Source organism: Heptranchias perlo, chromosome 7 (genome assembly GCF_035084215.1).
Source record: "Heptranchias perlo isolate sHepPer1 chromosome 7, sHepPer1.hap1, whole genome shotgun sequence".
NCBI classification, from domain to species: domain Eukaryota; kingdom Metazoa; phylum Chordata; class Chondrichthyes; order Hexanchiformes; family Hexanchidae; genus Heptranchias; species Heptranchias perlo.
In genome coordinates, this window is record NC_090331.1 from 96,545,016 (window position 1) to 96,566,632 (window position 21,617).

General features: G+C 43.2%; 1 protein-coding gene across 5 annotated transcripts in view; it reads left to right on the forward strand.

Moving 5' to 3' along the window:
- Positions 1-21,617, forward strand: part of pcnt (pericentrin) — a 314,588-nt gene that overhangs the window by 23,109 nt on the left and 269,862 nt on the right. For all 5 annotated transcript variants that reach the window (XM_067988139.1, XM_067988140.1, XM_067988141.1 and 2 more), the window contains exons 2-4: positions 8,671-8,823; positions 12,811-12,861; positions 13,961-14,143. In XM_067988139.1, coding sequence (XP_067844240.1) covers positions 8,671-8,823; positions 12,811-12,861; positions 13,961-14,143 — 387 coding nt within the window. The remainder of the gene's footprint in view (positions 1-8,670; positions 8,824-12,810; positions 12,862-13,960; positions 14,144-21,617) is intronic.

Genomic DNA, 21,617 nt, shown 5'->3' on the forward strand with positions numbered 1-21,617 from the left:
TGAGGTCCTGCTTTTTAACTTCCTCCCTAGCTTCTGAAACTGACTGCAGGACCTCGACCCTTTTCCCTTTTTATGGCATTGGTTCGCACATGGACCACGTACTGTGGGGAAAATGCTAGAGTCTATTATAAAAGATGTGATAACGGAACACTTGGAAGGCATTAACAGGATTGGATAAAGTCAGCATGCGTTTATGAAAGGGAAATCATGCTTAACAAATCTACTGGAGTTTTTTGAGGAGGTAACTAGTAGAATAGATAGGGGAGAACCAGTGGATGTGGTGTATTTGGATTTTCAGAAGGCTTTTGATAAAGTCCCACACAAAAGGTTAGTGTGCAAAATTAAAGCACATTGAAGTAGGAGGAATATACTGGCATGGATTGAGAATTGGTTGACAGACAGGAAACGAAGAGCAGGAATAAACGGGTCTTTTTCTGGGTGGCAGGCAGTGACTAGTGGGGTACCGCAGGGATCAGTGCTTGGGCCCCAGCTATTCACAATATATATCAACGATTTGGATAAGGGAACTAAATGTAACATTTCCAAGTTTGCAGACGACACAAAGCTGGGGTGGAATGTGAGCTGTGTGGAGGATGCAAAGAGGCTCCAATGTGATTTAGACAAGTTGGGTGAGTGGGCAAGAACATGGCAGATGCAGTATAACGTGGATAAATGTGAGGTTATCCACTTTGGTTGTAAAAACAGAAAGGCAGATTATTATCTGAATGGTGATAGATTGGGAAAAGGGGAGGTGCAACGAGACCTGGGTGTCCTTGTACACCAGTCGCTGAAAGCGAGCATTCAGGTGCAGCAAGCAGTTAGGAAGGCGAATGGTATGTTGGCCTTCATTGCAAGAAGATTTGAGTACAGGAGCAGGGATGTCTTACTGCAGTTGTACAGGGCCTTGGTGAGACCACATCTGGAGTATTGTGTGCAGTTTTGGTCTCCTTATCTGAGGAAGGATGTCCTTGCCATGGAGGGAGTGCAACGAAAGTTTACCAGACTGATTCCTGGGATGGCAGGATTGTCGTATGAGGAGAGATTGGGTCAACTAGGCCTATATTCACTAGAGTTTAAGAATGGGAGGTGATCTCATCGAAACATATAAAATTCTAACAGGACTAGACAGACTAGATGCAGGGAGGATGGTCCCGATGGCTGGGGAGTCCAGAACCAGGGGTCACAGTCTCAGGATACGGGGTATGCCATTTAGAACCGAGATGAGGAGAAATGTCTTTACTCAGAGGGTGGTGAACCTGTGGAATTCTCTACCACAGAAGGCAGTGGAGGCCAAGTCATTAGATGTATTCAAGAAGGAGATAGATATATTTCTTAATGCTAAAAGGATCAAGGGATATGTGGAAAAAGTGGGAACAGGGTACTGAGTTAGATGATCAGCCACGATAATTTTGAATGGCAGAGCAGGCCTGAAGGGCTGAATGGCCTACTCTTGCTCCTATTTTCTGTGTTTCTGGCTGTTCTCCTTCCACCCCCCCTCAAAATATATTTTACCCTGGCACCAGGTGGCAACACACAATGCAGAACTCATGTCGGCGGTTGCAGAAATGCCTGACTATCCCTGACTGTCGAATCCCTTATAACAACTGCATTTCTTTTGCCCCCCTGTGCAGCAGAGTGTCCGATGGTGTCGTGGATTTGCTCCTGAGTGCATTCCCCCAAGGTATCAACATCCTCACTGGTATTGTACCGGTTTGTGAGTGCCACGCTTTCAGGGGACTCCTGCACTGCCTGCCTCTTCCTCCTAGTCTGTCTGGTGGTCACCCACTCCCTCGCTGCCTGAACTCTCTGCAGCTGCGGGGTGACCACCTCCTGAAACATGCTATCCACAAAACTCTCAGCTTCCCGTATGCACTGTAGTGATGCCAGCTGCCCCTCAATCACAGAAACCCTGAGATCGAGCTCAAGCAGTTGTCAGCACTTCCTGTACATGTGGTTCTTCAGGACACGCAGTATTCTGGAGTTCCCACATGCCACAGGATGTGCATGCGACGGGCCCTAGCTGTCCTGCCATGTTAGCCAACAGTTCATAGAATCATAGAAAGGTTACAGCATGGAAGGAGGCCATTCGGCCCATCAAGTCCGTGCCAGCTCTATGCAAGAGCAATCCAGCTAGTCCCACCCCGCTGTGCTATCCCCGTAGCCCTACTAATTTTTCATTTCAAGTACTTATGCAGTTCTCTTTTGAAGGCCATGATTGAATCTGCCTCCACCACCTACTCTGGCAGTGCATTCCAGATCCTAACCGCTCGCTGTGTTTAAAAAAAAAGTTTTTCCTCATGTCACTTTTGGTTCTTTTGCCAATCACCTTAAATCTATGCCCTCTGGTTCTTGGCTGTTCCGCCAATGGGAACAGTTTCTCTCTATCTACTCTGTCTAGACCCTTCATGATTTTGAATACCTCTATCAAATCTCCTCTCAAAATTCTCTGATTCGAGGAGAATAACCCCAGCTTCTACCGTCTATCCACATATCCAAAGTCCTTTATCCCTGGAACCATTCTAGTAAATCTCCCCTGCACCCTCTCTAAGGCCTTCACATCTTTCCTAAAGTGCGGTGCCCAGAATTAGACACTATACTCCAGTTGTGGCCGAACCAGTGTTTTATAAAGGTTCATCATGACTTCCTTGCTTTTGTACTCCATGCGTCTATTTATAAAGTCCAGGATCCCGTATGCTTTTTTAACCACTTTCTCAACCTACCCTGCCACCTTCAACGATTTGTGTACATATACCTCCAGGTTTCTCTGTTCCTGTACCCCTTTTAGAATTATGCCCTTTAATTTATATTGCCTCTCCTCATTCTTCCTACCAAATGTATCACCTCGCATTTTTCTGCGTTAAATTTCATCTGCCACGTGTCCACCCATGCCACGTGCCTGATTATATCCTATTGAAGTCTATCACTATCCTCCTCACTATTCACGATACTTCCAACTTTTGTGTCATCCGCAAATTGGAAATTGTGCCCTGTACACCCAAGTCCAAATCATTAATATACATTAAGAAAAGCAGTGGTCCTAGTACCGACCCCTGGGAAACACCATTGTACACCTCCCTCTGGACTGAAAAATCACCGTTCACCACGACTCTCTGTTTCCTGTTACTTAGCCAATTCTGTATCCATGCTGCTACTGACCCTTTTATTCCATGGGCTTCAATCTTGATGACAAGCCTATTATGCGGCACTTTATCAAATGCCTTTTGAAAGTCCATATACACCACATCAACTTCATTGCCCTCATCTACCCTCTCTGTTACCTCATCAAAAAAACTCTATCAAGTTAGTTAAACATGTTTTGCCTTTAACAAATCCGTGCTGGCTTTCCCTAATCAATCCACGCTTGTCCAAGTGACTGCTCATTCTGTTCCGGATTATCGTTTCTAAAAGTTTCCCCAACACCAAAGTTAAACTGACTGGCCTGTAGTTGCTGGGTTTATTCTTACACCCTTTTTTGAACAAGGGTGTTACATTTGCAATTCTCCAGTCCTCTGGCACCACCCCTATATCTAAGGATGTCAGGAAGAGTATGGCTATTTAAACTTTTTTGCTTTAAGGCACCTTACTGTTAATCTGACCCTAAAACACTAACCACTAAGAAACACTATCCAATACTTCCTGACTTAGCCTCGGCGCTCCTCCTTGCCTTGTTTTGATTCCTCCTGTGGCTTCCTTTATGCTCTGCTCAGTCTTAGTCTCTAGTTCTTTCGTATAAATCACTTAGCACCTCCTTCCCCCTCTGCACGTAATTCCCACACTTATTCCCAGTTGAATGCCCTCACTCTGTTAGCACCTCACTCCAATAGAGGTTCAGTCTGTCTTTCCCAACCTCTGTGCTCAAACAGAACTGTGCACAGTATTCTAAGTGTGGTCTAACCAAGGTTTGATACAAGATTAACATAACTTCTCTGCTTTTCAATTCTATCCCTGTAGAAATGAACCCCAGTGCCCTGATGCTTTATTTAAAAAATGGCCTTATTAACCTGTGTCGCTACTTTTAGTGATTTGTGTCTCTGTACCTCTAGATCCCTTTGCTCCTCTACCCCATTTAGACTTTTGATTTTGTAAGGAGTATGTGGCCTCCTTCTTCCTACCACAGTGTACCACTTCACACTTATACTGAAATTCATTTGCCAATTACACACCTATTCTGCAACTTTATTAATGTCGTCTTGTATTTTGCCGCCGTGCTCCTCAGTATTAACTACATCCCCAATTTGGTGTCATCCACAAATTTTGAAATTGTATTTCCGATTCCCGAGTCTAAATCGTTTATGTAAATGATGAACAACAGTGGTCCCAGCACCGATCCTTGTGGAACACCACCTCCCACCTTTTGCCAGTCTGAGTAGTTACCCTTAACCCCTACTCTTTTGTGTTTTGTAGCCAGCTTGCTATCCATTCTGCTACTTTTCCCCTGACCTTAACCATGAGTCTACTATTTGGTACCTTTTATCAAAGGCCTTTTGAAAATTCAAATATATTACCCTGATCTACCCTTTCTGTTAATTGTTCAAAGAATTCAATAAGGTTGGTCAAGCATGACCTTCCCTTTTGAAATCCGTGCTGAATATTTTGGGTTTCTACATGTTTCTCTACTACATCTTTGAGTAAAGATTCCATTATCTTTCCTACCACCGATGTTAAGCCATCAGGTCTGTTGTTCTATCTCCCTTTTTAAATATAGGAATCACATTAGCTGTTTGCCAATCCTCTGGCACTATTCCCTTTACTAATGTTTCATGTTCCCTAATTTCAGAAAGCATATTAAGTTTTCCTCAACCTAATTTTAGTTTATTTTTCAAAATAAAAGCACAAGTTGGACTTTTGATGCAAACAGAAAACCTGTGTTTTGATGAGTTAGAAAATGTAAACATTCTGACAGTTGACATGAGGGAGAAAGAGACACATAAGGACAGAGGGGCAGGCAGTGTCTTCCCTCGTCCTAATTAGATTTTATTTTTAACAAGTCACATTTTGAGAGCGCACATTTTTGAGGCAGATATGGGAAAGTTGAGGGGGGGCAGAGCAGAAGCAATCAAGTTGAGGGCAAGGGTGCTGTGGGAGTGAGGGTAACCTCCCTTTCCTCTCAAGTTCTTGAACGTGTTATCGCCTCCCAAATCTGTGCCCATCTTTCCCACAGCTCCATGTTTGAATCTCCAATCAGGTTTCCACCCCTGCTACAGTACTGAAATGGCCCTTATCAAAGTCACAAATGACATCTTTAGATATGGGGATGGTGCCGGAGGACTGGAGGATTGCAAATGTTACACCCCTGTTCAAAAAAAAGGGAGAGGAAAAAACCCGACAGTTATAGGCCAGTTAGCCTAACGTCGCTGATGGGGAACTTTGAGACAATAATTTGGGACAAAATTAATTGGCACTTGGGAAAAGTATGGGCTAATAAATGAAAGTCAGCACGGATTTGTTAAAGGAAAATCCTGTTTGACTAAGAGGGTTGATGAAGGTAGTGCGGTTGATGTTGTGATTGTGGATTTTCAAAAGGCTTTCAAAGTTTTTGACGAGTAAACAAAGAGAAACTGTTTCCAGCGGCAGACAGGTCGGTAACCAGAGGATACCGATTTAAGATGATTGGCAAAAAGAGCCAGAGGCGACATGAGGAAACATTTTTTTACGCAGTGAGTTGTTGAAGATCTGGAATGCGCTGCCTGAAAGGGTGGTGGAAGCAGATTCAATAGTAACTTTCAAAAGGGAATTGGATAAGTACTTGAAGGGGAAAAATTTGAAGGGCTATGGGGAATAAGTAGGGGAATGGGACTAATTGGATAGCTCTTTCAAAGAGCCGCCACAGGCATGATGGACTGAATGGCCCGTCATCTGTGCTGTACCTACTATGATATTATAAAAACGATATAGAGGCACTGGACAAGGTGCAAAAAGGATTTACAAGGATGATACCAGAACTAAGAGGTTATGACTATCAAAAAAGATTGAACAGGTTAGGGCTCTTTTCTCTATAAAAGAGAAGGTTGAAGGGTGACCTCATAGGGGTCTTTAAGATGTTTCCATCTGTGGGGGAGACCAGAACTAAGGTCCATAAATATAAGTCACTAATAAATCCTGTAGGGAATTCAGGAGAAACTTCTTTACCCAGAGAGTGCTTAGAATGTGGAACTCGCTACCACAAGGAGTAGTTGAGGCGAATAGCATAGATACATTTAAGGGGAAGCTAGATAAACACGTGAGGGAGAAAGCAACAGAAGGACATGCTGATAGGGTTAAATGAAGAGAGGTGGGAGGAGGCTCATGTGGAGCATAAACGCTGGCACTGACTTGTTTCTGTGCTGTGCATTTTACGTAATTCTATTTAAAAACATATGCTATAACAGGTGTGTCATCAGTATGCTTTTTTTCAGATTATCTCAACTCTTGCATACCATCTTTTTTAAAAAAAACAATAAAAATGGTACCTTTTTTTTTGAGTTGCATTCACTTCCTCCTTCGTGATCGAGAATTGAAATTCATGATCACTATGGGAAGTTCACACCCAGTCAATTCTCGTCTTATTTTTTCTGCTCTTTATTCCCCCTGCTCAAAATAAACCTTTCTTCCTCCTTGGAAAGTTATGATCAGTCTGTAAGGGGACAGAATGGTAAGCTGTCTCTTAGAATTTTTCCCCCTTCCTTTCTACTGAAGGTGCTGCTCTATGTTGGGGTACAATTCCACAGGTGCCGGCAGCCTTCTGGTTCAAGTGGTCATTCTTCATAGGTAAGCCTAGAAAGTGAGTGTGGGCAAGCTATTCAACTTTGAGCATAAACCTGTCCACTCAGAATGTCCACAAACGTGAATTTTACAGTGAGGATTGTGCATAGTCATAAGGATTAGGATCCTTGGTTGGTTTTGTTTGTTTTTCTTCTCCTCTCCACCCCTCTCATCTCTTCCCCACTTTCCCCAAAAAGAGAGCCTGGGGACACAGGCCAATTACAGTATCCTCTGTGCTGTACCAGCTAAAACTAAATAACTGAGCACAGACAGGGGATTGAATAGAGCAGCTTCTTGGCCTGCATGGCCCAGTAGCGCACATGCATTTACCTCCATAACATTGCCGGCTCTGTCCCTGCCTCATCTCATCTGCTGCTAAAACCCTCATCCATGCCGTTGTTACCTCTAGACTTGACCATTCCAATGCTCTCCTGGCTGGCCTCCCATCTTCCACCTTTAAACTTGAGCTCATCTAAAACTCTGCTGCCCGTATCCTAACTCGCACCAAGTCTCGTTCACCCATCACCCCTGTGCTGGCTGACCTACATTGGCTCCCAGTCCCAATGCCTCGATTTTAAAATTCACATCCTTATTTTCAAATTCCTCCATGGCTTCACCCCTCCAGCCCTACAACCCTCCGAGATCTCTGCGTTTTTCCAATTCTTCCTCTTGTGCATCCCTGATTTTAATTGCTGCACCGTTGGCGGCCATGCCTACAACTGCCTAGGCCCTAAGCTCTGGAATTCCCTCCAGACCTCTCTGCCCCTCCAACCCTCTCCTTTTTGAGACGCTCCTTAAAACCTACCTCTTTGACCAAGTGTTTGGTCATCTGTCCTAATATCTCCTTATGTGGCTCGGTGTCAAATTTTGTTTGATAATGCTCCTGCGAAGTACCTTGGGATGTTTTATTATGTTAAAAGCGCTACATAAATGCAAGTTGTATGCTGATATTTTTGTCTAAATTGTTTTTTTCCATTACTCGTTAGAACCTTGCTTATATTAATTGTGTGTTCTCAGAATTTACTGTTAGATGAGACATATATAAGTCAGGTGGATATAAATGCATCTTTTGTTCCTGGGCATGTGCAAATTACACATCTTGGGAATTAATCAGCCTGCATTCCTGCTGTATTCAGTTAGCTATGATCAATGTCAGATGAGACAAGATTCTATTAAATTACTATTTCCTCTGTATAATTTTAAGGTGTTCACTCAATGGGAATATCAATTTACTACTCTGGAAAGGCCAGGAATGGTAACAACCTCCTAATTGTCACAGTTGCTGAGGTGACCTTCAATGGTCAGATCATCTCTAGTGGATAGTTATGGGGGTTTCTTTGCTTCCCCCCCCCCGCCCCCCCATCCACCCCCAGTTTCTTCATGGATCCATTGGTTAGATTATGTATTGTAGCTTCACAGTGTCTGAATGTAAGGGCTTGTGTGGCAAAGCTGTAATCTGCTGTAAGCTGCTTAAAAAGCAGAGGAGGGATATAGCTACGTAGCCAACAAATGCAGGGCTGCTCTTGTGCAAAAAAAATTCTCTTCACTCATCTACTGGTGTAAAAATGATAAACTAAGCCTTGTGAGCAGGAGACATAATGATGCATATTTACTTGATTCTAGCATCTCCATCTGTAATATTCTTCTTCAAGTCTGTTGCACAGATTTGTGTACAGGGTCAGAGAGGATAGTCTTGTTAAAGGAGAACTGTCAGCAGTAAATAGCACAGCTTTTGCAGAACTGAAATTTTGATTTAACCCACCGAGTGAGGGCATAGTTGCCTCTGCCACCCTGCCCTGGGTCTCACTGGGCTCTAACATCTCTATGTGTGGTTATTGTGCAGTATCCTCTCAGCATGCTGGTGCTGTGGTCCTGTTATCTCTTCTTCACCTACCTCTCGCTTTACCTCTCCTTCACTTTCCTCCGCAGTTTGCTCACTACCAACAACGAAAAGCAAAAGGCGACAGCACGGATTCGACGAAAAAGAAGAAAAAGAGGAAGAGCCAGGCTGTCCACCAGGATGGCCTTCCACCGGAAGAGCACTCATTAGCTGAACAGGATGGTGCTGTCTTGGGACATGAGGTAAATAAGCACATACAAGTTACATTTGAAGATGCAAAGGATCAAACTAACTCCAAGATAGTTTAGATAAATTGGGAGGGCTACATAATCATTGAAGTGTTCAGTGTGCTAGCATCTTTATAATTTAAAGCTACATTATACAGAAATCACATAGCTGTAAAATTATAGCATAGTACATAATGCTACATATCAGGGGTAGGTGGCTTTAAAAAGGTTAATCCCTATGATTACAGACTTAGTGTAATAAACTGCTTCAGTTTTCAAAGCTTCCATAACTCAAGACGCACACTACAAATTGCTGAGCTGAAGAGGTTTCCATAGCAGTCTCAGTGAAAGTTGCTAATTAGAATGTTCCTTATGTCCTACCATGTGGTGGAGTAATGATTCTACAGCTAACATCTGACACTATTTCTTTCCCACCCCATAAACTGAATTTTAATTATTAGCTTGCATTTGAAAGAGTTTAACTTGGTTATCTGCAATTTTGTTGACTCACTGGTCTTTTTGCTTTGCTGTTTGTCATTAACTGAGGCTCGCCAGAATAAGTATCTATCTCAATGTGTGACTAAGTAATATTTGGGGAAGAGAAATGATGGAAGAGAATTTCTTAAATTTGTATGAACCATAAGAGTGCTGCATAGCAAGAGTCCTTACCATTCTGTTAGGAGAGATTTATAAGTAGTTTCTATTTTAGTTTTGTTTTATTTTCTTCCTATGCATCTGACAATATAATTTAGAATGCCATAGAACAATAGTGTCGTACGAATTGGTTTTGTGTTTCCCATATCTCCATAAACTCAGCAAGTATGTCTCAAGTTATGATGTCAGTTTAGCTCTGGGGAAGTGAAAGGTGCGTCATCTCGGCTCCTAGCATTCACCTTTCAGATTTGGTGAAGTCCAAGGTTGGTCACGTTGTGGAGGGACCCAATGGTACAGAAAGGGAAAAAAATATTTAGTGTGCTAATATTTTGCAATTTCAAGCTCCATTCATGCAGAAACTACTTGGCTGTAAAATTGAAGCATAGTACATAATGTTACTTAATGTGAGATTGGAATAGGTAGCTTTAAAAAGGTTAATCTCAATTAGGTTTCTCCACAAACTGACCATTCCTGAACTCCATTAATCCTGGAAGGTGAATGATAGGAACTGAGGTGACTCTCCCTTCACCTCTCCAGGGCTAAACAGCTAACTTAATGAACTTGGCAAGTATATTGTAGGAACAGGAGTAGGCCATTCAACCCCCCCGAACCTGTTCCGCCATTCAATCAGATCATGGCTGCTCTGTACCTCAACTCCATTTACCCTCCTTTGAACGATTTATCCTCTTTTTTTTTGTATTGTCCCTCTTGACACCCTTGCCTAACAAAAATCTATCGCTCAGTCTTGAAATCTCCAATTGACCCAGCATCCGCTGCCCTTTGTGTGGAAGTACTTCCTGAATTCACTCCTGAATGGCCTGGCTCTAATTTTAAGATTATGCCCCCTTGTTCTGGATTCCCCCACCAGAGGAAATAGTTTCTTTGTATCTACCTGATTGAATCCATTTATTATTTCAAAACCTAAATGAGGCCACCCCTCAACCATCTAAACTCAAGTTAATACAAACCAAGTTTATGTAACCTGTCCTCATGATTTGACTCTTTAAGTCCTGGTATCATTCTGGTGAATCTGCGCTGTACCCCCGCCAATATATACTTCCTGAGGTGTGGTGCCCAAAACTGAACACAGTACTCCAGATGGGATCTGACTAAGGCTCTCTACAACTAAGCATCACGTCCTCACTTTGGTATTCCAACCTCTGAGATATAGGCCAACATTCCATTAGCCTTTTTGATTGTGCACTAGCTTTTAGTGATTTCTGTACATGGACATCAAAAATCCCTCTGCTCCAACTTTCGCAAACGTAATTTATTTAACATTATATCCAATAAGTTCCTCCCCTTAACTTTTTTTAGTTTCCCTATTACCGATGGTATTTCATCCTCTTCCTGTACTGTGAAACCGGATATAAAGTATTCATTTAACAGGGCTGTCATTTCCTTATTGTCCATTTTAGTCTCACCTCCATTTGTCTTTAATGGACCCATATTCCCTGTTATTGCTCTCTTTCTGTTATCATAGAAGTTTACAACATGGAAACAGGCCCTTCGGCCCAACATGTCCATGTCGCCCAGTTTATACCACTAAGCTAGTCCCAATTGCCTGCACTTGGCCCATATCCCTCTATACCCATCTTACCCATGTAACTGTCCAAATGCTTTTTAAAAGACAAAATTGTACCCGCCTCTACTACTGCCTCTGGCAGCTCGTTCCAGACACTCACCACCCTTTCACTGTGGAGGACATCAGGAATAGGAAGCTTTTCAACTAGAAAGTTTCACTGTGGAGGACATCAGAAATGTGTCCAATCCCATCCTTAACTGCTGTCCACATGCATGCACTTTGTCATTCAGTTGTGATCAGGAGCAAGAAGTCCAGCAGATTTTATCCTCGCTGGTACAGGGAAAATATAGTCTGACTTATTCCCCCAACTGAGAACAACTACCTCAGCACAGGTTGGGAATCAGATAGGTAAGAGAGAACAATAGCAGCCGGTCCTGGTGAGAGAGAGCAAAATCACTGGAACTGGGAAGAATGAAGTTTAAAAATCACAGTATTTGTGCTATTTAGGCTGTTTCATGAGATTATATCTAGCCAGCCAGTGAAAGCACAGTGGAATGGGGCAAGTTGTTTGTAATGAGAAGTTGCTGGCCACATTGTTTACAGGCATAGTGGTCTGGATGGAATGGACAAGGTTCTGAGCTCTGGGTTGGACCTTCACATCAATCAGGAAGCATCTTTACTCACTAGGCCATCGGATGAGCAGGGGGAACACTGCTTCCTTTTAAGTGCTTCTCCTTTTGAGAAGGGGGAACACTGCTTCTTTTAAGTGCTTCTCCTTTTGAGAAGGGGTATAGAGGGATCTGGGCCAAGTGCAGGCAATTGGGACTAGCTTAGTGATATAAACTGGGCGACTTGGACATGTTGGGCCGAAGGGCCTGTTTCCATGTTGTAAACTTCTATGATTCTATGACTTCAGTGTTATGTATAGTTAATTTTTGTGGCAAAAGTATTTTGGCCTTGTGTGCTGTACCAATCAATCTTCAGGAACAGTACCTGTTGTTTCTTCTGAGCACTCTGCAGCCGCTTTGACCATAGTTACTTTGGACCTCAGTAATATCCTCCATTTTCTTTACAGCAGGAATGCTGGTGATGTGGGATGGGTCTTTTGGTGTTTGGTTGGACACTTAGGGTGGAGACCCTTCAACAAAACACAATACTGGTGGGTTGGCCTGATTTTTCTTTTTTCTGGGCCAGTGGACTCCACCCTACTTTTCCATTTTCTCTTGTTTTAATTTCAGAGCTGATCTACTTTCACTCCTAGTTTCTCGCCTTCCTTGGATTGCTTCCCACTGCCGTAGCCATTTTTTCTCTGATGTCTTAATGCATCTTTCTGTTGTCTGATGTGAAGATCACCTCTACTATCTATCCACCTCCTGTTTTTTTTTCTTTTAAACCGATTACTTCCTCTTGTGCCCCCCCCCACCCCAACTTCCTTTGTTCTGTTTCTATTAAAATCCTTGTTCATCTTTCATTCTTTCCATATGGATGAAAGTCTGTGTCTGAAACCTGAATTTATCTATTCCCTCCATTAATGCAAACTGACCTGCTTGAATGTTTCCAGCATTTGCTGTTTCTGTTCCAGATTTCCAGCATTTGCTGTTTTTTGCTTTTTATTTTCTTGGATAGTGCTTTTTCTGTTGCCTCCTTTTTTAAAACTATTTTGAAGATTGATTGTTAAAATTTGAGGTCATGAGAGTTTTTCTTAGTGCAAGCTCCCATTAGTTATCTCTTCACTATTTAGAGGAATTACAAATTATGTTTATGGTATTTTTCCTGCATTTTATCTTTCTTTTAAGTGTTTCAATCATCCTTGCTCTCCTCAGGCTGATGGTGAGCTGTCAAACGCAAGTACAGTGGAGGACTTTACAGCTGAGGTGAGCTGTTGATCGGAAAGCTGTATTTTTCTGCCTGATGCATAGCATTTTTTCTAGTTGTTTGTGCTGGCTGTTATATTCAGAAATGAGCTGTTCAGAGTCTCTGACACTTAGTCCCATACTCTTCCTGTGGCACTGTTTTGTATTTGCCTCTTCAACAAGTCAGCATACTTCAAAAGTAATTCGTTATGTGACGCACTTTGAGACGTTTCAACATAAGGTACTATAAAATGCAATTATTTGATTACATGTACTATTTTGCTGCAGAAATCTCTTATTTTTCATGTCTATCGTTTATTCCTTGGTATCCAGATTACATCCTTCATGCATATGCACACACTCACACCTTCACAAGTGGACCCTCCTGGGCCAACATCAGTTTATATTTAGTGTTGACAATCTACTGAAATAATACAGGAGCCTGATAAAGATATTGGATTCATGTACTGGTGCCTTTTCCCACATACTTTCCTGGGAAACCCCATATGTTTGGAAGTCAGATTTCTGTATGCTGTGTGACCGTGCAATTTTCTTTGATTTTGGTGTTCCAATGACATTTCTCCTCCATTCCCCAATTTTCTGTCCCTTGTTCCTCAGCAGCTACTAGCAGCCTTACTGCACCTTTCTCAAGTAGCCATTCTTTAATATATGAATCCTGATATTGTCATGCTATCTCGCCATGTAGGGAAGGTGAAAACAAACTTGATGCAGCACTTATCTGACATCCACAAATGCACAATTTCAAAAATAGATCATTGACAGTGATCAGCAGTGGGAGCCCTAGCTGAGTGTTTTTTCCCCTTGTTACCAGCTCGCTTCACCTTTGGTTGTAATTTAAAGGCGTCATCTGAGCTGCATGATCTAGACGATTTTGTAAATACACCCTGGAATTGGTTATTTTCTCTGACCGAAAAGGTTTGTTTTCATAGGATTGATTGTGGATAAATATTAGATGCAATACAATTACTAAGGTATGCTGGCTGTGTATTTCTGTATGGCCCTGTTTTTTTTTTCTCTGTTGTATACTGATTACATTACATTGCTTAAAATCAAAATAAGAACAAAATGAAAGGCCTTCACACCAGATGATCTCTTCCAGGAAGAAGAGGTGAATAATAGTACAGAACGTACCCAAATGGAACTTCAGGTCTGTCGGCTGAGAATAATTGAGCTTGAAGAGCAAATGCAAGGCAAAGAAATGGCTTTAGAACAACTTACCAGTGAGGTGGAAGATCTGCAGGAGCAACTTGCTACCCACCAGGACAGTGAGCAAATGCAGCAGGTATGGATGAAAAATACTCGCTACAGTTACAGTAACTCAAGTATCAGATTAAATCATTTTTTGTTCTAATGTCTTAAATTCTGTTCTTCTACAGTACCAGTCACCACGTGCTGTGCAGCTTGGAGTCTAATGTTCTGCTTTGGTTGGCTTATCCTGGTAGTAGGACTTGGCACCTGGCCGCACAGCTCCTTTTGTAGATTTTGGCAGGAGCATTTAGTTCTTGAAGAAAATTCTGGGTGCAAAATTATGTCTTTGCCTCTCTTAAGGAAATCTTTCTGACAATTAACCCTCCTTCATTTATTTTTTAAAAATTTTGATTTTTCTCCAATTCTTTTTTGAAGATGCTGACTCCTGGCAGTTTATGGTTCCATGATCATTGGCAGCCCTCTGGTACCTTGTCCAAGTAGCTACTTTGCATGTGTGAGCCTGGACTATGAGTGTTAGGCTATTTGGCTATGGAGGGCACTGCACCTGATTCTGTCCTCACTCAACATTTATATATGCACATTTTCTGCTGGACAGTGATCAGGCGCAGGAACCCAAATTTTTTTTTTGTCCCTAGCATAAGGGTGTTGAGAGCAGTGCTAGAACCCCATCACACTAGGAATCTAACCTGTGAACCTCTGGTCTGTGTGGGTTTGTACTATACCAGGTGGTGCCTTTACCTGAGCTATTGAGTATTGATGACTTTTTCACCTCGATAGGAAAAAAAGGTTGCTATTCATGTTGCTATGAATCAGCATCCTTCCGTTGGTAGCGCAGGCTAAGTACGGAGTACAATTCCCTCGATAATCCTGTGTTAAGTGCTTTCAGATCAAGTATCGCTTGGGAACATAAAGATGATTTTTCTGCTCTGCCTGATTAATATGCTTTAACCTCTGAAGAGAATGATAGGTGTATCAGGGTGACCTTTCTCTTGCCCAAATGAGTTATCCTTGTATTCTCTGAGTGAAACCGAAAATGATTGTTGGGTTCTGAGCAGCTTTATTCTGTGGATTTGTATCCAGTTTGTGTAACGGTAAGACTGCTACAAATGTTGAGGAGGTGTGGGGAGAGGGTCTTTCAGCCTGAATGTGCAACACTTTTTCAAGGCACAATGCTCAGCACACTGGAGGTAAGGCTGTTTTGAAGCAGCAAAACACCAAATGATGGAGCTCAATCCACTCTGTATACTGTAACAGAGCAGGGTTTAGTTTGATTATAAGAAATGAAATCAAACAAATACTGCTGTCGGGAAAAGCAATGTTTTCAGCCATTAAAATCAAACCAGATCTATTTCTCATTCAGTCGCACCTTCAGGCCAGCTGATCCTTTAACAGATTATCTCTCTGATTTCATGATCTAATCTTCATTGCTGTGATAACAGTATTTTTCTAATAGTGTATGAGAGAGACTCAGCTCAAGGTTTAAGAAATGAGGAGAGTAGTGGGGAGGCTAGAATTGCACCTCACTTTATAGCTTAGGCTATCGATCAAAATCTACCAAGAAGCTCACCAAGTGGCTTTTTTTTTACTATTACATAGGAACAGGAGTAGGCCATTCAGCCCCTCGTGCCTGCTCCGCCATTTGATACGATCATGGCTGATCTGTAATCTAACTCCATACACCCGCCTTTAGCCCATATCCCTTAATACCTTTGGTTGCCAAATAGCTATCTATCTCAGATTTAAAATTAGCAATTGAGCTAGTATCAATTGCTGTTTGCAGAAGAGAGTTCCAAACTTCTACCACCCTTTGTGTGCAGAAATGTTTTCTAATCTCGCTCCTGAAAGGTCTGGCTCTAATTTTTAGACTGTGCTCCCTACACCTAGAATCCCCAACCAGCAGGATAGAGATAAACTATTTCTGCTATTTCCTGCTAGGGTTTTTGGGTTGCAGACCTTTGGAAACATACGAACAATGACTGACAGGAAAAGACCCTCTGGTCCATCCAGCCTGTCGCACACAATTATGATGCCTTTCATATCACAATATATACAATCCGCAGAGGGTTGTGAATCTTTGGAATTCTCTACCTCAGAGATTTTTGGACTCTAGGGAAATCAAGGGATATGGGGATCGGGTGGGAAAGTGGAGTTCAGTTCGAAGATCGACCACGATTTGATTGAAAGGCGGAGCAGGCTCGAGGGGCCATATGGCCCACTCCTGCTTCTATTTCTTATGTTCCACACCGCACCATGTTATCTCCTGGGAGAGGTGAAAAACCAGATTAAAAACCCAGGCCAATTTGTGGGGGGGTGGAAGAAATCTGGGAAATTCCTCTTCGACCCCATTGGCAATCGAAACGAGTTCAAGAGATCCCACTGATCTGATAATTCTATACATTACCTACCTTTTGTAAGAGGTGATCTCTGCCCCAGCCAGAAACAGGTCCAGCTCTCGCTTGAAGGAATTCAGCGAATCGGCGTCCATCGCACGAGCCAGCAGCTTGTTCCAGAGGCCCACTATTGTCTGGGAAAAGAACCACCTCCTGACATCTAACCTAGATCTGGCCTCATACAACTTAAAACTGTGACCTCTGGTCCTACCTAACCTAAAGAACCTGTCTACTGGAACACAGTCTATTCCTTTCATCATCTTATAATCCTCAATCAGATCACCCCTAAGTCTGTGCTTCTCTAAAGTGTAGAGACCCAGCTCTTTTAGCCTATCTAGATAACTAAGATGCTTTAAGGTGGGAATTAGTCTAGTGGCCCTCCTCTGCACCCTTTCTAAAGCCTCAATATCACCCACCATGTGAGGAGACCTAAGCTGGACACGGTATTCCAACTGAGGCCTGACCAAGATCTTGGACAAGGACAAAATAGTCTGCTTAGTCTTATAGTCAATCGTTCTGTAAATGCACCCCAACACCCTAGTCGCTCTAGCTATTGCTTCACGGCATTGCTCGTGTACTTTTAGCGATCTATGCACTAGAATGCCCTGATCTCTTTCTTTCTCCACCTGCTTTAATGCTGCTCTCTGAAGGGTGTATGCATGTTGAGCATTTGCCCTGTCCACAAGCATGACACAGCATTTTTCCAAATTAAACATAATTTCCAGTCACAAGCCCGTTCCCCCAACCCACCAAGATCTGCCTGAAGCAGTCGAGCATCGTCTACAGTCCTGACACGCACTGATCTTAGTATCATCTGCAAATTTGCCCCCAACTCTTACATCTAGGTCATTAATAAAAATAGTAAAGAGCAACGCTCAACACCAATCCCTGCAGGGCACCATTGATGATCAGCCTCCAAACAGATCCAAATCTACCAAGAATTGCTTTCTGCCTACGGCCTTCCAGCCAGTTCTCAATCCAGCTCAATATATTACCCCTAATACCAGAGGCTTCGATCTTGAAGAGAAGCCTCTTGTGTGGTACCTTATCAAATGCTTTTTGCAAGTCTATATGTAGACAACGTCTACTGGGCTTCCCTCATCCACCATCTTGGTGACTTCTTCAAAAAATATAATCAAATTTGTAAGACATGACCTTTTTTTGAAGCCATGTTGGGAGTCCCGAGTATGTCCCTCTCTATCCAGGTAAGATATTACATCCCTAATGATTCCCACAAGCATCTTTCCTATTACTGATGTCAAACTAATGGGTCTTTAGTTACCTGGGTCCGTCTTGTCTCCTTTTTTAAAGATGGGGACTACATTTGCCTCCTTCCAGTTTGCGGGAACCGTCCCATAGTGTAGTGAGCTATTAAAAATATGGGCAAGGGGCTCACACAGCTCATGACCCAACTCCATGAGGGCCCTCAGGTGGATATCATCCGGCCCGGCTGCGCTCTCTATTTTCAGGTTCTTCGTTCTATCTAAATCAATATATTCATCCATGTTAATATTATTAGTTTTATTATCAACATCATTAAATTGTAACAGTCAAGCACCGTCTTCAAGAGTGAAGACTGATGCAAAGTACTCATTTAATATTTCTGCCATACTCAGTGAGTCCTTCGTAACCTGTCCTTGAGCATCTTCACTGACCCAAAACAGTCTTTGACAGTCCTCTAACTCTTCACATAACTGAGAAAGCTTTTCCCATTACTTCCACAATTGTCTACAATCTCTTTTTCCATTGTCCTTTTAGCTGATCTAATAGCAGTCTTTGTTTTCTTTAGCTGTTTTTTATACTTGATTCTGTTTAGTTGAGTATTAGATGCCTTTTAGTTTGCAGAAATGTTTTTATTTACATCTTATGTCTTTTTTTCGTTCATGGGATGTGGGCGTCGCTGGCAAGGCCAGCATTTATTGCCCATCCTTAATTGCCCTTGAGAAGGTGGCGATGAGCCGCCTTCTTGAACCGCTGCAGTCCGTGTGGTGAAGGTTCTCCCACAGTGCTGTTAGGTAGGAAGTTCCAGGATTTTGACCCAGTGACGATGAAGGAACGCGATATATTTCCAAGTCGGGATGGTGTGTGACTTGGAGGGGAACGTGCAGGTGGTGGTGTTCCCATGTGCCTACTGCTCTTGTCCTTCTAGGTGGTAGAGGTTTGGGAGGCGCTGTCAAAGAAGCCCTGGCGTGTTGCTGCAGTGCATCCTGTGAATGGTATACACTGCAGCCACAGTGCGCCGGTGGTGAAGGGAATGAATGTTCAGGGTGGTGGATGGGGTGCCAATCAAGCGGGCTGCTTTGTCCTGGATGGTGTCGAGTGTTGTTGGAGCTGCACTCATCCAGGCAAGAGGAGAGTATTCCATCACACTCCTGACTTGTGCCTTGTAGATGGTGGAAAGGCTTTGGGGAGTCACGAGGTGAGTCACTCGCTACAGAATACCCAGCCTCTGACCTGCTCTTGTAGCTACAGTATTTATATGGCTGGTCCAGTTAAGTTTCTGGTCAATGGTGACCCCCAGGATGTTGATGGTGGGGGATTTGGCGATGGTAATGCCGTTGAATGGTAAGGGGAGGTGATTAGACTCTCTCTTGTTGGAGATGGTCATTGCCTGGCACTTGTCTGGCACGAATGTTACTTGCCACTCATCAGCCCAAGCCTGGATGTTGTCCAGATCTTGCTGCATGTGGGCACAGACTGCTTCATGATCTATGGAGTTACGAATGGAACTGAACACTGTGCAATCATCAGCAAACATCCCCAATTCTGACCTTATGATGGAGGGAAGGTCATTGATGAAGCAGATGAAGATGGTTGGGCCTAAGATACTGCCCTGAGGAACTCCTGCAGCAATGTCCTGGGGCTGAGATGATTGGTCTCCAACAACCACTACCATCTTCCTTTGTGCTAAGTATGACTCCAGCCACTGGAGAGTTTTCCCCCTGATTCCCATTGACTTCAATTTTACTGGGGCTCCTTGGTGCCACAGTCGGTCAAATGCTGCCTTGATGTCAAGGGCAGTCACTCTCACCTCACCTCTGGAATTCAGCTCTTTTGTCCATGTTTGGACCAAGGCTGTCATGAGGTCTGGAGCCGAGTGGTCCTGGCGGAACCCAAACTGAGCATCGGTGAGCAGGTTATTGGTGAGTAAGTGCCGCTTGATAGCACTGTCGATGACACCTTCCATCACTTTGATGATTGAGAGTAGACTGATGGGGTGGTAATTGACCGGATTGGATTGGATTTGGTCTGCTTTTTGTGGACAGGACATACCTGGGCAATTTTCCACATTGTCGGGTAGATGCCAGTGTTGTAGCTGTACTGGAAAAGCTTGGCAAGAGGCGCGGTTAGTTTTGGAGCACAAGACTTCAGCATTACAGCTGGGATTTTGTCGGGGCCCATAGCTTTTGTTGTATCCAGTGCACTCAGCCATTCCTTGATATCACGTGGAGTGAATCGAATTGGCTGAAGACTGGCTTCTGTGATGGTGGGGATATCGGGAGGCGGCTGAGATGGATCATCCACTCGGCCCTTCTGGCTGAACATGGTTGCAAACGCTTCATCATTGGTTGCAAACTCTGCCATCATTGAGGATGGGGATATTCACTGAGCCTCCTCCTCCCGCTGGTTGTTTAATTGTCCACCACCATTCACGACTGGATATGGCAGGACTGCAGAGCTTTGATCTGATCCGTTGGTTGGTTGCGGAATCGCTTAGCTCTGTCTATAGCATGTTGCTTCTGCTATTTAGCATGCATATAGTCTTGTGTTGTAGCTTCACCAGGTTGGCACCTCACCAATCTTAATGCTGCTCCTGGCATGCTCTTCTACACTCCTTATTGAACCAGGGTTGATCCACTGGCTTGTTGGTAATGGGAGAGTGAGGAATATGCTAGGCCACGAGGTTACAGATAGCGCTGGAATGCTGCTCCTGCTGCATACGAATTAAGAACAGGAGTAGGCCACTTGGCCCCTCGAGCCTGCTCCGCCATTTGATAAGATCATGTCTGATCTGATTGTCACCTCAGCCCTACTTTCCTGACTACCTACTACAACCTTTGACACCCTTGTTAATCAGGAATCTCTCTAACTCAGCCTTAAAAATATTCAATGACCCTGCCTCCACCTCTCCCTGGGGAAGGGAGTTCCACAAACTCACGACCCTCAGGGAAAAAAAATTCTCCTCGTCTGCATCTTAAATGGGAGACCCCTTATTTTTAAACTGTGGCCCCTAGTTCTGGTCTCTCCCACAAGGGGAAACATCCTCTCAGCATCCACCCCTTCAAGTCCCCTCAGGATCTTATATGTTTCAATAAGATCACCTCTCATTCTTCTAAACTCCAATGTATACAGGCCCAACTTGTCCGACCTTTCCTCATTAGATAACCCCCTCATCACAGGAATCAGTCGAGTGAACCTTTTCTGATCTGCCTCCAAAGTAATTATGTCCTTTCTTAAATAAGGAGACCAAAACTGCACACAGTATTCTAGATGTGGTCTCACCAATGCCCTGTACAACTGTAGCAAAACATCTCTACTTTTATATTCCATTCCCCTTGCAATAAATGACAACATTCCATTTGCCTTCCTAATCACTTGCTGCACCTGCATACTAAGTTTTTGTGATTTATGTACTAGGACACCCAGATCCCTCTGTACCTCAGAGTTCTGCAATCTCTTTCCATTTGAATAATATACTGCTTTTCTATTCCTCCTGCCAAAGTGGACAAGTTCACATTTTCCCACCTTATACTCCATCTGCCAAATTTTAGCGCATTCACTTAACCTATCTATATCCCTTTGCAGACTCCTTATGTCCACTTGACAACTTACTTTCCTACCTACCTACCTTTGTGTCATCAGCAAATTTAGCAACCATGCATTCGGTCCCTTCATCCAAGTCATTGATATAGATTGTAAATAGTTGAGGCCCCAGCACTGATTCCTGTGGCAAGCCACTCGTTACATCTTGCCAACCTGAAAATGACCCATTTATGCCTACTCTCTGTTTCCTGTTAGCTAACCAATCCTTTATCCATGCTAATATGTTACTCCCTTCACCATGAGCTCTTATTTTGTGTCGTAGCCTTTAATGTGACACCTTGTCAAAAGCCTTCTGGAAATCCAAGTACACCACATCCACAGGATCTCCCTTAT